Below are 15302 nucleotides of genomic sequence, written 5' to 3' on the forward strand. Positions count from 1 at the left end.
ACAATGGCAATTAAGCACAAATAATATGGACTCACAACAACTATCTAATTCCAATCCCGCCTGTTTATTATACACACAGGTTCTAGTGGGAGCTATTAGCACCACTTGCTGATGTAGTTGTAATGTTATACAAAAATATATCATAACTTCAAAATCAGGTAATTTTAACTTACATTATCTCATATCAAGGACTATTTTGATGCACAACTCAGAAGGTGACTTTTGCTCCTCAAGACTTGAAAGGGCCATTTTAGTTGAAACCTAATTGTGAAACCCCCCTTAGAGTAAACTTGTACCTTTCATTTAGCCTGTATGAGAAAATGGGAGAAAAATCATAATAATGAAAACACAACGCAGAGCAGCTGGATGAAAGGAGAGATCATTACATGGAGTGACGCATCCTGATATTTAAAAATAATTTCATCCAAAGTCCGACTGAAACTTAAACTAAAGGAAAGTATTCTGTAGAAGTCTAAATAAGTCACTTTCAACCGCTGGACATTTGACTGTTTGTTAATTCAGGCACTTTAACGCTGTGAGGAAAAGCTCCGCTCTGTCTGTCTGTCTCTCACTGCACAGTCTGCTCCGATCGATCAGAACCAACTTAAAGGGTCCAAAAATGTGTTCTTTTTTTATTACTTCTTTTTATCAGTTGCTAAAAATAGTAAAATGATCATTGATATAAGCTACTTAAATATAATCACCTGATAGCACTGACTGTGTTATAAGTTCAGTTTTAGAAAGACAAAATGTGGGGTAGCAAAACCATAACTTTGCACCCCCTAATTGAATAATGGGGATGCATTTACTCCACTTGCTCCACTTGTTCAGGCGCCTATGGCTGTGTAGATCGATACCAGACTCTGTGCTGTTGCTGGCAGGCTTCCAGCTGTTCAGAGCAGATCGCAATACAGAGCTCTCTGGCAAAATGAACGGTGGATGTATTTGTTTTTATACTAACAGTGGCTGGTGTAAAGATGTGACAGTGACTCTGCAGCACTGTTCTTCTGTTCTGGACACTTTTTCATCAACTTTAAACCCTTCTACTCACCCCATGAGTTTGTCCAGAGAAGAGAACAATTTAGATCACTGTTGCACTACAATCAGCAGTTCCTATCACACCATCCCCTGCGCTGCATTGGGCCACTTTGTCCACACCATAGTCCACCTGATTCCTGCATTCAGGCAGAAATTAAAACTCTATAAACCTATTGTGAGCACATCCAAGAAGTGGACCAGTGAAGCTACGGAGGATCTCCAAACGTATGTGGACTGTACTGACTGGGTTGTTTTCAGGACTGCTACCAACAGTCTGGGTGAATAGCTACATAGAGGCTGTGACGTCATACATCAGTTTCCATGAGGACAGCTGTGTACTGTCACGCATCAGGGTTAGTTAAAGTAAGACAAACCCTGGTTTACAGCTAAAAAGCCAAGGTTGGAAAAGGAAGAAGTGTTTAGGAGTGGGGACAAGAACCGGTTTAAAGAGGCTAAATACAAGTTTAGCAAGGCGGTGAGACATGCTAAACATCTGTTCTCTGAGAAGCTTCAACAGCAGTTCTCAGAAAACTATTTGGCCTCTGTCTGAAAGGGCCTCAGACAGATCAACGGCTACAAACCGAAAGCCGTCCACTTCACTAATAACTTGCACCTGGAAAATGACCTTAATGACTTTTACTGTCGATTTGAAAGACAATCGGACAAACCCCCATGACTCCATCAGCCAGCTACAGACCACCAGCTCCTCCTCCCCCACCCCAGCAGGGGCCCGGACCTCTCCATCACTGCCCACCTCAGAGGTCTCCTCCTTTCCTACCACAATGACAACTCTCTCCACCCTGGAGATGGTTGTTAACAGGCGGTTCAAGAGACAGAACGCCCTCAAAGCAGCTGGACCAGACTTTGTCTCTCCCTCCACCCTGAAGCACTGTAGCGATCAGCTGTCTCCAGCGTTCACAGACATTTTTAACACCTCACTAGAGACATGCCATTTACCAGCCTGCTTCAAGACCTCCACCATCCTCCCTGTCCCCAAAAAACCACAGAGCTCAACAACTACAGACCCATCACCCTGACCTCTGTGGTAATGAAGTCTTCACAGACCCACTCTTGGATCCCTGCAGTTCACCAACAGAGCCAACAGGTCTGTGGACAATGCAGTAAACTTGGCCCTCCACTTCATCCTCCAGTACCTGGAGTCTGAGTGAACCTACGCCAGGATCCTGTTTGTGGATTTCAGCTCTGCCTTTAACACCATCATCCCGGCTCTGTTGCAGGACAAGCTCTCCCAGCTGTACATGCCTGACTCCACCTGCAGGTGGATCACTGACTTCTTGTCTGACAGGAAGCAGCACGTGATGCTGGGGTAACACGTCTCTGACCCCCAGACCATCAGCACCGGTTCCCCTCAAGGCTGCGTCCTTTCTCCACTTCTCTTCTCCCAGTACACCAACAGCTGCACCTCCAGTCATCAGTCCGTCAAGCTCCTGAAGTTCACTGATGAGACCACTCTCATTAGGCTTATCTCTGGTGGGGATGAGACCTCCTACAGATGGGAGATTGACCATCTGTTGACTTAGTGCAGACAAAACGACTTGGAGCTCGGTGCTATAATGACAGTGGAGATGATTGGGGATTTCAGAAGGAACGCAGCCCCATCAACCTGTGTCAATCTGTGCCTTCTGCTTCCTGGGAACCACCCAGGACCTCAAGTGGGAGCAGAATATCAGCAGCCTCACCAAGAAGGCTCAGCAGAGGAATTACTTCCTGTGGCAGCTGAAGAAGTTCAACCTGCCAAAGTCAGTGATGGTGGACTTCTACACCATCATCATTGAGTCCATCCTCACCTCTATCACCATCTGGTACGCTGCTGCAAGGGCCAGGGACAAGGACAGACTGCAGAGTATCATCCGCTGTGCCGAAAAGGTGATCAGCGGCATTCTGCCATCCCTCCAGGACCTGCATGTCTCCAGGACCCTGAGGTAAGCAGGAAAGATCATGCCCAACCCCTCCCACCCTGGACATAATCTTTTTGAAAAACTCCCCTGCCGCAAGAGGTTGAGATCTGTCAAGACCAAAACCTCATGCCACAAGAACAGTTTTTTCCATCTGCAGCTGGCCTCATCAACAAGGCCTAGGACCCCCACTGACATGGACTCTATCCCACCCATGGATATTACATGTTATATCAATGTAAAACCCCATAATCTTATATTTGCACATCTGTGATCTTTGATCTAACATGATGCGTTACATTAACACAACCTGTATTACTTATTACTATTGATTGTGCACTGCATTTAAGCAATATTACATGAGAGGGTGTGCTTTACCATCATTGTTTGCACGACAGTGATGCGGTCAGGAACGAGGCGCCAGTCGTCTACCCAGAAATGACTGTTGTTGTTAGTGCAACATCACGGTCTGTAGTTCTAATTAATGGCGGAGTAATATTTTTAGTGATGAGGCTTTTTTCATTTGAGCACAGCTTAGTGTGCTGTCATGCTGATTTGAGTATGTTCTAAATGTCTAATTGACCAATCAAATTGCTTGGTCGGAACTACGTGTTGTATAAATACTGTTTATTCCTGGTCAATATTTTGTACATATCATCTCTTTCTCTTCTATTTAAAACTTAAACCTGTAACAGCTCTTCTCACTTAGAATATATTTTATATATTTTTTATTGTAAAGTCTTTCTTTTTTTATTATTTAGGATTACTTAATTTTGTGTATATTTTGACTGTTATGTACCACAACAACACCCAGGCAAATTCCTGTATGTGCAAACCTACTTGGCAATAAACCTGATTCAGATTTTTTTTAAAAAGACAAGTAATGTTTTTATCCTTGAGGCCTAAGAAACATGTTGAGCAAATTTTCTTCCACATAAAACTTTACAAAGTGAATTTTTGTAATATTTTAAAATGTGCATTGTCTTATACTTTACTGCCATTGCTGGTGCATTGCAGCATTTCATTGTGCATGACCACAATAAAACTGTTGATCAATAGCATGTAACTGACACCAGAAATGTAAATAGTGATTGTGGGCGTGCATGTGTGTCCTTGTGTGCATGCATGATAGACAGAAAAACAGGGACCTCCATAGCGCTACTAGTGGTCAGAAACTCCAGAGGGCACCTTTAATATGTCTGTTTCAAACCTGCCTCCTGACAGAAAGTTGAACTAATCAATCAGTAGATATGCAGGGCTGCACAACATATTTTTTGCGAAGTGTAAGTTTCTGTGACCTACAATTATGTATAGTGCTCTTGTGGATCTGCAGGGATATTTATCTTCACAGGAGCATAGTTTGATATATGTTCTTTTTTTCTTTTCTTTTTTTGAATGTTACTCATTGGGTTTCTTAACTGAAATTCTTTCTCACAAATCAGTGAACATATTACTGATCTTCTGGCTGTAGTTTTGCAACCCCACTTCAATCACATTGCTTTGATTTCAGCTTCACCCAGATGAGAGAGTTTGAATTAAGTCCAAATAAAACAAATAACAGTTTCACTGTAATTCTCTATTTTTCCAGGAACTCTACGCTCACATTTAGGTTTCAAAATGTTCATGCGCCCTATAATTCGAAAGGACTATTTTCAGCACTGTAATTGTATGATGACAATTCACATTCACCAACAGCAGATTGCAGGGTGTGATGACAAGGTTGCAGTGGGTCATAATGATCACAAGGGAAAAAAACCCCAATATTTCAAAAGTTAACTGAACTGAAGTTTGTACACAACCATGTATTTCACAGATGCAAAGTCGTTCGATGCCTACGTGGTCTACCAGATGCAGAGTGGAGACAATGTCACTGAGGACACACTCTGCAAGTTTGTCACAAAGATTTTGCCCTCTGTGCTCGAGGAAAAGTGCGGCTATCGACTTTTCATCCATGGGAGGGATGACATACCTGGGGAAGGTGAGTTAATATTATTTGGATACACGGGCTCCAATATATGACTTCTTCAAAACACAATCTGAAGTGACACTGTGATTAATTTCATCCGCAAGGTCTGCATTACTAATCCTGGGAAAAATACTTTTTGGCTGTGTCCACCAAGACTCTTGTTCAAATATTTTGAATAAGACTAAGACTAAGTCATAAGAATTAATGATATCATATAAATATACTGTACATCATATGATATCATATGACATCGTCATTGTGTTTTGTTTTGTTTTTTTGGTTTAGATTGTGATTTCAATTAAAAAAAAACAGAAAAACCAGAAAAACAATCTTTGAAACCTCTCGGAAAGTGTCCTTTACAACACTGGAGCATTTTTGTGATGGAACAAGCCTTAGCAACCATTTTCAGAAACAATACAAACTAGCTCTCTGTCTGACCCCACAGACCATCTGGAGCTGGTGGAGGACCGTATGAAGCAGAGCAGGAGACTGATGGTTATCCTCACCCCTGGTTCAGGATCAGGGATGGGGGTCACAGACAAACGGCCCACCTCGCCCCTAAACCCAGTAGTAGGAGGGTTTGACTGGCAGGTAAAAGTCTTACAAATGCAGATTAAAAAAGTAAAACAGTTTGTTAAAACAGTTTAGGCAAGATGGATGGTTTGATTCCCAGCTCTTCCTGTCAAAGTGCCGAAGTGTCCTTGAGCAAAACACTGAACCCCAAGTTGCTCCAGTTGCATGAAAGCTCCGCCGCCATTGGTGTGTGAGTGTGTGTGTGTGTGTGAATGAGAGGCAAACATTGTAAAGCGCTTTGTCCGTTACGGTAAAAAGGCGCTATATAAGTGCTCCACTTATGATCCATTTACCATTTAAAATGACTTGGCGATAAATAGGGATATTTATTTATAACACTACAGCTACAAGAACTAAACACTACAACTACAACATTTTACAAAAACAAGACACAAGAGGGAAAGGAAAAACTGGTACATAAGGCCATGACTAGTGAATGATTCAAATGAATGATGCCGACTTATCTATTGTATAGTTAGTATGAGAGACCTGAAAAACAGATGAGATGACTGTTACCTGAGAAGCAGCGAGTCAAATCAATGATACAACAGCTTAGTTCTGAATTGCCAGTTGGGGGTTACAAATTATGAAAGCACCAGGGTTTAAGCAAGTTGATGAAGGTTTTGTAGAAATTGTTGTGTATGGTCTGGAGAGTGAGAAGTTTGGGAATCTCATTGATGTCTTGTTGGCCAGCATTCCTGGGGGGTTGAAGAAAGAGCTGGTGCTGTTGTTTGAGGGTTTGTACTGTCTGCATTCAAAACATGAGGGGAATTTCCCCTACATACATACACTGAATATTGTTACTTTGAGATCTGTGAGAGCAAAATGTTGCATCTTTAAATGTATTATGAGCTGTTAGTATACACATTTTGTCTGATTTCTGCCTTAAGTTGTGTCTATAAAAATAAAATTTAGATTAACATGATTATCTGTAGATTAATTTGCATAAAAAGTAATGACTGCACCAGAAAATTATGATTTGTTATCTTAAGATTCAGAGATTATCAAGTTGTAATCATGTAATCATAATTAAGTCATATTTTAAGAAAACTGGGCTAAAAGAAAAAATGATGAGGTGTCATTGATATTACAGGCTTCAATACTAGCTTTGCTGCTACTACTATTGCCAAATAATTCTTTGATACTGCTTGATATTTCTTTGATATTAAGCATTCAATGAGTAATAAATTGCTGTTGATCATTTTCCAGCTGGGGCTTCACCATGCGCTGTTCCAGAGGGAAATGAATGTGATTCTGATCCAGCTGGGGGACACGGGGCCACAGGGATACACACACCTTCCCCCTGGCTTGCAGCACCTGATTCGCAGTAGCGCCCCCCTTAGGTGGCCAGAGGGCTCGAGGGATGCTGCTGCATGGAACTCGCGCTTTTGGAAGAGAGTGCGATACCTGATGCCTGCCAAGCCAGCCTCAAAATCTCCAAAGTCTGCTATTATCTGAAACCCTTATGGACTGACACCAGTCCCATAACACCCTTTACACAGATGTGTGAAGAAAATCACAGGTGTCAGTTGTATGTATACAGAATGTCAGTATAACGCAGATAAAATCCAGAGAGATATGAGAGTTTAGTTTCAAAATTATGTTTATTTATCCATAAAATAATTAACATTTCAGTGCTCACACCCAACCTACATACCCACAAGCTAATGTAAAATAAAAACACATAGAAAGTGTAAAATAAACATAACATAAAAAAACATACAACATAATGTACTCAACAGAAGGTATAACCATAAAAATGTTAAAATTCACTGATGTTTGAGTAATCTCTTCAGGAAGAAAGAGATAAAACACAGTTTAGTGTATATCTGTATGTAGCTGATATGAAAGACGTCCTCAGTATTTTGAAATGAACAGTGAATTACTTGAGCTGTTTTAAGCACTATAAACACTGTTTATACCTATGACATGATCCATGTAGTCACTCAGTGTCAACCAGATCACTCCCAAATACTTATGATGATCCACAAGTTTGACCACAGAACCCTGTGCATATCATCACATGACCAGCCTCAGGTTTATCTTTGTGAAAATTTTGCAGATTCTGATTTTCTTTCTTTATAAGAATTACACAAGATTTTTTGGGATTTTTGGACTTAAAGGTATTACAAATTATGAGCTTTGTGTCATCTTCACTCACACTTAAGAACTTCCACACCAACAACATGTTGCGTGTGTGTGGCTACACTGTCTGTGCCGCAGCTGCCACTGTGTGTGTGATGTGTATTATAGTGTGGCTATGTTTGAAAAATTTGACCGGCAAAAAATCTTACATATATGAGACAAATCTGCCAGTCACCGATAGCTGATCAGCTGAAACCCAGCCGTTTTAGATCAGTGGACAATTCATCAGTGCATCTCTAATTCATATAGCTAATATCTTATGCCAAATTAGAAGGGCCTGTTACAAAAAAAACTAACAAAAACAAACAAACAAAAAAAACATATACTTCTTTATCATTTAACAAGTCTGAGTCCTCATCTCCAACGTCAGAGTCCGAATGCAGTCAATACTTGAGTCATCAGTGCTCAAGTCCAAGTCGAGTCACAAGTCCTGAAAATCAGTTCTGGACTCGAGTACTACAACACTGCACTGCAGTGTACATTATTAAAAGAAACAATTATCCAGTCTTTTTCTTGAGGAGGACATTAGGTATTGCCTGTCAACTGAATGTGTCTGCTGCAATAGATAGGCGAGGTGTAGAATACCTGTACTATAGTCATCAGTCAGACCTGCATGCATTCTTTCCAGCTGCTCTCCTTTGTAATGCACAATGAAATGAAATACTGTATCAGGGCCATAGCTGCCATTGAAGACATTGATGTCATGGTATCTGCATTTCTGGAAAATTACGCTTTTTAACAACTTTTTTAGAAAGATTAATATAAAAAAATATAAGTAAAAGTGTATATATATATATGTATATATATATATATAAGGAATATGAACAATTTTAGTGAGAGGTGTACACTGGGAGACTTTGCACTGGTGACTTTAACATTTGTAAAATCCTGGCTACAGCAACATGGAAAAGAAATACTGTTAATCAGCTGATGACAAGCTGTTGGAGAGCCATATTTTAAGATGATGATTATTTTCTACTGTGTTTTATTTTCCACCAGGTTCTGAATCTGTTGGTGGCTTTTGGATCATAACAAGGCTACAGCTAAGAAAGTATGTACAGCTGTGATAAAGATTCAAGACTGTCAGTAGCTCAGACTACAGTCTTAAGTGTAATCCTGCTTTTCCTCCGGTAGATTATATAGATAATTCTGCAAAATTTTGCATTTTCTGATGGTTTCATGACCACTGTTCAAGGTGCTGATCCTGGGACCTCCAGTGATATGGGGGCTGTCCAGGGTTTTCACAGGCAGGACTCTCACTGCTATCAGTGAGATGATACAGCCTTTATTTTAGGAAGCGCATCTGTTCTTGTTTGTTTATTGTGTTGTTTCCCTGCACCACTGATATTTTCATTTAATCTCATCAACTTTGTGCTGATATCAGAGTTCTGCTGTCACTAGCTTGTACTGATGTGAAGTTGACTCCTGAATGTAGACGTCATTTATAGTCTGTGACCATTTGTGTGGTTTTATTTTCAAATGAATGTGTCAGAGGTGCAGATTCTTTGAAATCTAGCATCTATGTATAGTCTGATTATGTAATTAATAGTGTGTATATATGCTCTATTGAGGGTTGTTCTGTAAAATTTGAAGATAACTGCTGGCTCTTCCGGTTTTTGAAGATCATACACAATAAGCTACTACAAGGAGTAATAAAAGTCCCCAAATATATAAGAATATAAATCAATATAAAATAAACCAATGTAACCAATTTTTTTTTTTTTTTTAGTTTTGGGGTCATTCTTTTTTCTAGAAGACTAGCTATATTTGTTATTTATTTAAAATTTGACAATAAAATCAATTTCTGTCACAAACATCTGCTTATGAATAAAAAAACATACCACAGCACTATTGAAGTTGCTCATGATTTTTTTTTTTTTTTTCTTTTGCTCTCTTCATATTATCAAGGTAAAGTCATTTTTCAAAAAAAATATAGATTAATGTCAGCCAGATCTGTATTGTATTGTATTGAATTTGTTGCAGACGGTAGTGACATTTATGAGTTTGACATTGATTAAAAAAAAGTAGAAAAGCGTCTTCTTTAGTACTAGAAATTAGCACTTGTAACTCGCATCCATCAATTTTGCCACAACAGAATAAGGATTTTGCAATGCTTGTTGGGGAAATCAGTAATATTATAGACATATTTATAGGCAAGGAAGCATTCTTTGTTCCAGCCCACATCATTCAGCAATTAATGAACTTCTGTAGAATTTACATTTTGGGGATATTCTTAGCCTATAAACGCCCGTTTAATGTATCTGTTGTTAGAGATTTGATCCAGTAGGGGGAGACACATTTTCTAATTTAATTTGTGACATCTATTCACAGTCTCTATTTAAAAGGTAACACTGAAAAAAACTACAAATTGTTCATACACTATTTTCTTACTTTTAAATCAAATTGCAGTTGCAGTAGACAAGCATTTCCCTACTGTGCCATTTATACAATACAGGCATTCCACCACTGATAACATCTGCATTATATTACTATAATGCCCTATGTGGTAGAAAGTTGTGCACAAAGCACCTCTGGTCAAAAGTGCTTGCTGAAAGTATTCACAATGATGAATAAATAAATCCAGATCTCGTGGTATTTTTCCAGAATAGTGCTACCTACATGGAGTAAAGCCCCAGACTGACTTCTGAGTACCCAGACATCTTTTAAGTATTACAGCAAAGTCTACAGTATGTCCTCCTTACTATGAAAAAGAATACATTTATTCAGTTTATGAGATTTTATCCTCCAAATAAATTTCAGGAAAGGTTTGGTTTACTTGTTTTAGTAATATTATTTGATAATGAATTCATTTAAATGTCATGACAATGCTGCACTGATTAACCTGGAAAAGTCCTCAGTTTAAGATTAAAAAAAAAACTTCAAAATCTACAGGCCTACAGAATTTTATTGTGGCCTACTGTGTACATTATACCTCACTACATCATTTAACCTATAACAAAACTGAAAAAAGTAAATGCCAAAAGCTTGAGGTCCCTTGTGGACTTGATGAATCGTGGATTTGGACAGTCGCAGCACGCAGACTGACGTCCGGACGAGAGACTGTTTGCACTGTGGACAGATGCAGGTTGTGGTCGCTAGGTGGAGGCAGTCAGGCAGGTAACAGATGGAAATGTTCACAGCCCTGCTTTATCTTATTTACTCACACACACACACGCACGTACGCACACACACACAAACACACACGTGCAGCAAAGACGTGATCGTGAGCTTTTTGAAACGAAATGAAAGTACTGCTTTACTGTCCGTTTTGTTCGGGTTGGTTTCTTGGTGTGTTATAGAGGAATAATTCAGGACCGGATGGATGCCATGTGCTAGTAAGTGATGACCTGACATTCCTCTCTCTTTATTTCATACTTGAAAACCTAAATGAATGCCACAAAATAATGCATGTCAGAAGGAAACTTAAACAATTAGCTCTTTAGTTAGTTAGTTCTTCTTACAGGAGTATTATATAGGATGTAAAAAGCATGATAAAGTAAACTGTAATCAACCTACTAGTTTAATACCTAAAATCTTGCAGAAATATCTGCCTCAGCAAACATGATCTCTGTGCAAAAGCATGTCTGAGTGTTGTAGACACTGTATAAATTTAGTGAAACAATACCAGATCAATATATCATACCTTACAATAAATTCATCATCTATAACTTTGACCACTTTTCCTGTTTGACCAGACATACTTTTACAACAGGTCAGACATCTGTAGGAGGAAGAGTCAAATAAATATGTCTTCCTTTTGGTTCCTGATTTTTTTCTCAAAGGAGAACACAGGACATGTTATTTACAGAGCAGATATGCTGTGGTAGACCAGAAAGGCTATTTAACTCGTTAGATTTTAAAGATAGCCAATAATATCACGTAACTATAGTGATTCTATAGTGAGTCGTAGAAAAAATACAATGTAAAATAAAAACAACACAGAAAGTATAAAATAACCATTAATATAAATGCATACAATATAATGTATTCAACAGAAGCTATAACCATAGGAATGTTAAATTCATTGATGAAAACACAGTTTGGTGTATGTGTACGAAGCAGATATGAAAGACATCCTCAACATTCTGAAGTTAACAGTGAGTTACTTGAGCTTCTTCTTTTAGAAACCTGAGCAAGTGTTACACCAGGTTCAGACTACACAAAATTTTTGTGTGATAAGATACCATTATGTCAAGGCAATAATAGAGTCATAAATTCTTGCCGTGACTTGGCCAAGAGACATGACATACTTGGTACCTGACCAATTAAAGCTTGCCGTTTTTCACAACCTGTATGATGTCATTGGAAGGAGGTGCAAGGGACTGACTTCCAGGAACAAGAATGTACAGTACAAAAACAACAGTGTTTGAAGCAGTGTTTATGGTGTGTGTTTGTGTGTATAATCTAGCTGTCCGGTTGCTATAGTGCCACAAGCCTTCCTCTGTTTCACAGTTCTGCCTAGCAGCATGAGCAGCACCAACAAGTTGTTTAGGCAATTTAATCCTGCAATAGGCTCCCTGGATTTGGCTAAGCCTTTTGGTTTAGCAAAACTCCTCGCAACCACATATCCAACACCACCTCAACCAACCAGTTTACCTATGCACATAGTGGTATTGCTAAATCAAGCCTCACCACATGAAACGTACTGCATTTACATCTTTCAAACAGAACAAATATCTCTCTCCAAAAATGTCAGCACAACTGCAAACACTACTACCAATACAACAGACCACACCAGATGCATTGCAGGCTGCATATACAATCTAGAACATATTAATGTAATCATAACAAGCAGTAAAAATTAAACACTGACTGACCCTCAGAGGTGTCAATGCCTGGTTTTCTTGGCAGCAAAATTCCTGATCAACTCCTTAAAGTCCAGTTCTCAAAGAATGCCACTCTCAGTGAACATTAGCATCAGATGGCTTAGTCTTTCCTGATGCATGGTTGAGCACAATCTAGTCTTGACCAAGCCAAACTTGGACAATAATCGCTCCCCACTGGCACTTGTCATTGGCATTGTTAGGAGTACATGTAGGGCGATGTCAACATTATGGAACACAAACTGTAAATTCCATCTTCGTATTAGATTGAGCAGTTGAAGGGCAGATATACTGTATTTGTTTTCTGGTTGCATTTAAACTCCCCGAACTTAACGGCTTACTCAGCAATTCTTTCCTCCAAGTCCACTGAATATTTCCTCTGCTGCCTCAGTGCCAGTATGTGGATCTCACTGGGAAAAGTAGAGGTGAATGTGTTCAAAAAAGTGAACCACTTCTGAACATCTTGATATGAGCGCTATCATCTGTCAAGCTCCCCCAATAGTCTGTCGGTGATGGTGTGAACAGCGATGCAGATGCATGTTGCTTGTAGGGCAGTGCTCGCTCGCTGAAATCTTGATAAAATTAGTTACACACAAATGCTGTTTTAAGCCTGCACTTTTTCTTGTGTAGAGCCTGTGCTTCATTTCTTGTAGTCACGTTTTGGTTATCACCCTCCATTATTTTCTGCAATGAATGCTGGATATTAGCATAGTTCAGAGAGAGTGCTTTTGTGACCTCAGAATGAGCTGACCATCTTGTGTCAATCTCTTTAATACAAGCCTGCAGACCTTTGTAGGTGCCAAACATGTTAATAGCATTATCATAACGTTGTCCATGGCAGTTGCCCATATCAACTCACCAGGGTCAGTGTCGGATGGATCGGTATCCTCACTGTCATCTTTGGTGGTCTCTCCAGCTTGTGTGGTGGCAGAAGCTGCCTTTTGGTGTTGTGAATAGCAAGGTATCCTGTTGTTGAAGCACTTGTTTCAGTTGTTTCAAGTCAATGTCCGGCCCTGGTGGTGCTAGTATTTGCTCTACTTCACAATCGGCATTTTGTCATAAGAAGGTCATCTTTTTAGGTAACGCCACTCTCTTGAGGCACTTAGCTAACATTAGCGCTAGCTGCCTCAGAATTTTCAAGTGTCTGAGTCACATGACTCTCACCTACTACATGGTCATTTTGAGCCTTTTTGAAAAATACCAAACTTTGGTATTTTTTAAAGTAACTCCTGGTCTCGCTTTTCTTCTACTTTTTGAGCCTTTTGCTTCTGAGCATCACTCTCATGTCTCCTAAACTCTGGCATGTTTTTTTATGATTTTCTTCAATCAAGAGGTTGCCGGAGCAGCTCATACATTGCCACACTGTGACACCAAACTGACCAATCAATCAGTACACATTATCTATGACATTAGCACCCACAAAAAGTAATTAAATAATTAAATGTAGGCATCTGCCAAATTACTGTAATTAATTTTAGCTGTTGCTGATCAGATCAAAGACAGATCTGTCTGTATGCAAGCAATAATTTATCCTCATGCAACAATCCCTTTCCATAGAAGTTCAATTTGCTCTTTGTCCTTTTTGCTTATATGCAAAGAGCGTACTCATTTCCTACTTGGCTTTGACATGCTACAGAAAACAAAAAAAACCCATCATGAGTCCAGGGCTAGACAACCCATCAACCATACACTGATCTAGAATAACAGAGTAACCTTTGAGTCCCTACAACTGGCTGTTTATGTACAGCTTGTCCACAATCAATAAGGTCTGTGCATATAGTCGCCGGTGCTAAGCAAAGTTTCTATTAGCTCCTTGTTCTACTTTTCAATACTAGTCACCTTATTCTCCACAGTTAGAATTAAGCATTTTAGCACCACATTCCCAGACATCAAATCATCAATTTGCATCTGACTTTATTCTGGGCTTGCTCTGAACTTGCCCAATTCCTCTCTCATGACATCCAATATCTTAAACTTTGCAAGCCTTTTATCAATGGATTGCAGTAGAGCAATTTCTATCTCCATTGTTGGTTCACTCCCATCACTGTCAGAACATGCTCTTTTGCCTGGGGAGGGTCAGGAATCCTCATTGATATCCTTTAGAATCTTCTTGTGTCTTTATTCCTAAAATTTGTTTCTTTCTGAAACATGTTCCCATTTGCTTTTTGATAGCTCATCTCCATAAATCTCTCCAGTTTTTCAATACACCCACTGGAATCCATATTATGTGATCAGGCCCAGTTTTGGGCCTGCCAACAAATTGCAGTGGAAGCAGCAGAAGGGCTTCCAGCGGGAGCAGGCTGGGGCAGAGGGAATCCACTAAAAATCACAACTCTTAGCAGTTTGGTGGTACGACTTATCAAAAACACTCAAACAGTATATTTGTTTCTTATAAAAATCTTTGAGAGATATTAAATATACATTTAAAACAACTTGCAGGGCTAGGAGCTCAAGTGCATGGGAGCCAAAAAGTTCCCATGCACCGAAGTAAAAAGTTGAACTGGGGAATAACTGCTGATTCATCGCCAGGGGGATCATTTACAGCTGATGCTGTTTTAACCCTAAGCATTAGGAATAAGCATTCTATCCCTGACAAAGTCTGATGTGGTGTATTTTTACAAAGCAAAACAAAAAAAATCAAAGAAATTAAGTAATTGAGACTCACTTCCAAATCTGAAAGTAATATGCCAAGAAAATCTAATTTAACTTGAACTTTAAGCCAACGTGAAACAATGTGTTCAGATGAAGAATTGTGGAGACTTCCAGTTAGAGCACTTGCTAATTTCTAAAATGAATCATTTCTTCTAGTTTATTAAGTATGATGCACTGATACAGATTAAA

At 39.3% G+C, this 15302-nt stretch overlaps 1 protein-coding gene across 3 annotated transcripts in view; it reads left to right on the forward strand.

Annotated features, from left to right (window-relative positions):
- LOC122992045 (interleukin-1 receptor type 1-like) overlaps window positions 1-9084 on the forward strand; it is a 36169-nt gene extending 27085 nt beyond the window's left edge. For all 3 annotated transcript variants that reach the window (XM_044365592.1, XM_044365591.1, XM_044365593.1), the window contains exons 10-12: window positions 4768-4932; window positions 5366-5511; window positions 6703-9084. In XM_044365592.1, the coding sequence (XP_044221527.1) occupies window positions 4768-4932; window positions 5366-5511; window positions 6703-6951 (560 nt within the window). In that variant the 3' untranslated portion in view covers window positions 6952-9084. The remainder of the gene's footprint in view (window positions 1-4767; window positions 4933-5365; window positions 5512-6702) is intronic.
- The last annotated feature ends 6218 nt before the right edge of the window (window positions 9085-15302 follow it).

Source organism: Thunnus albacares, chromosome 11, assembly GCF_914725855.1.
Source record: "Thunnus albacares chromosome 11, fThuAlb1.1, whole genome shotgun sequence".
NCBI lineage: Eukaryota > Metazoa > Chordata > Actinopteri > Scombriformes > Scombridae > Thunnus > Thunnus albacares.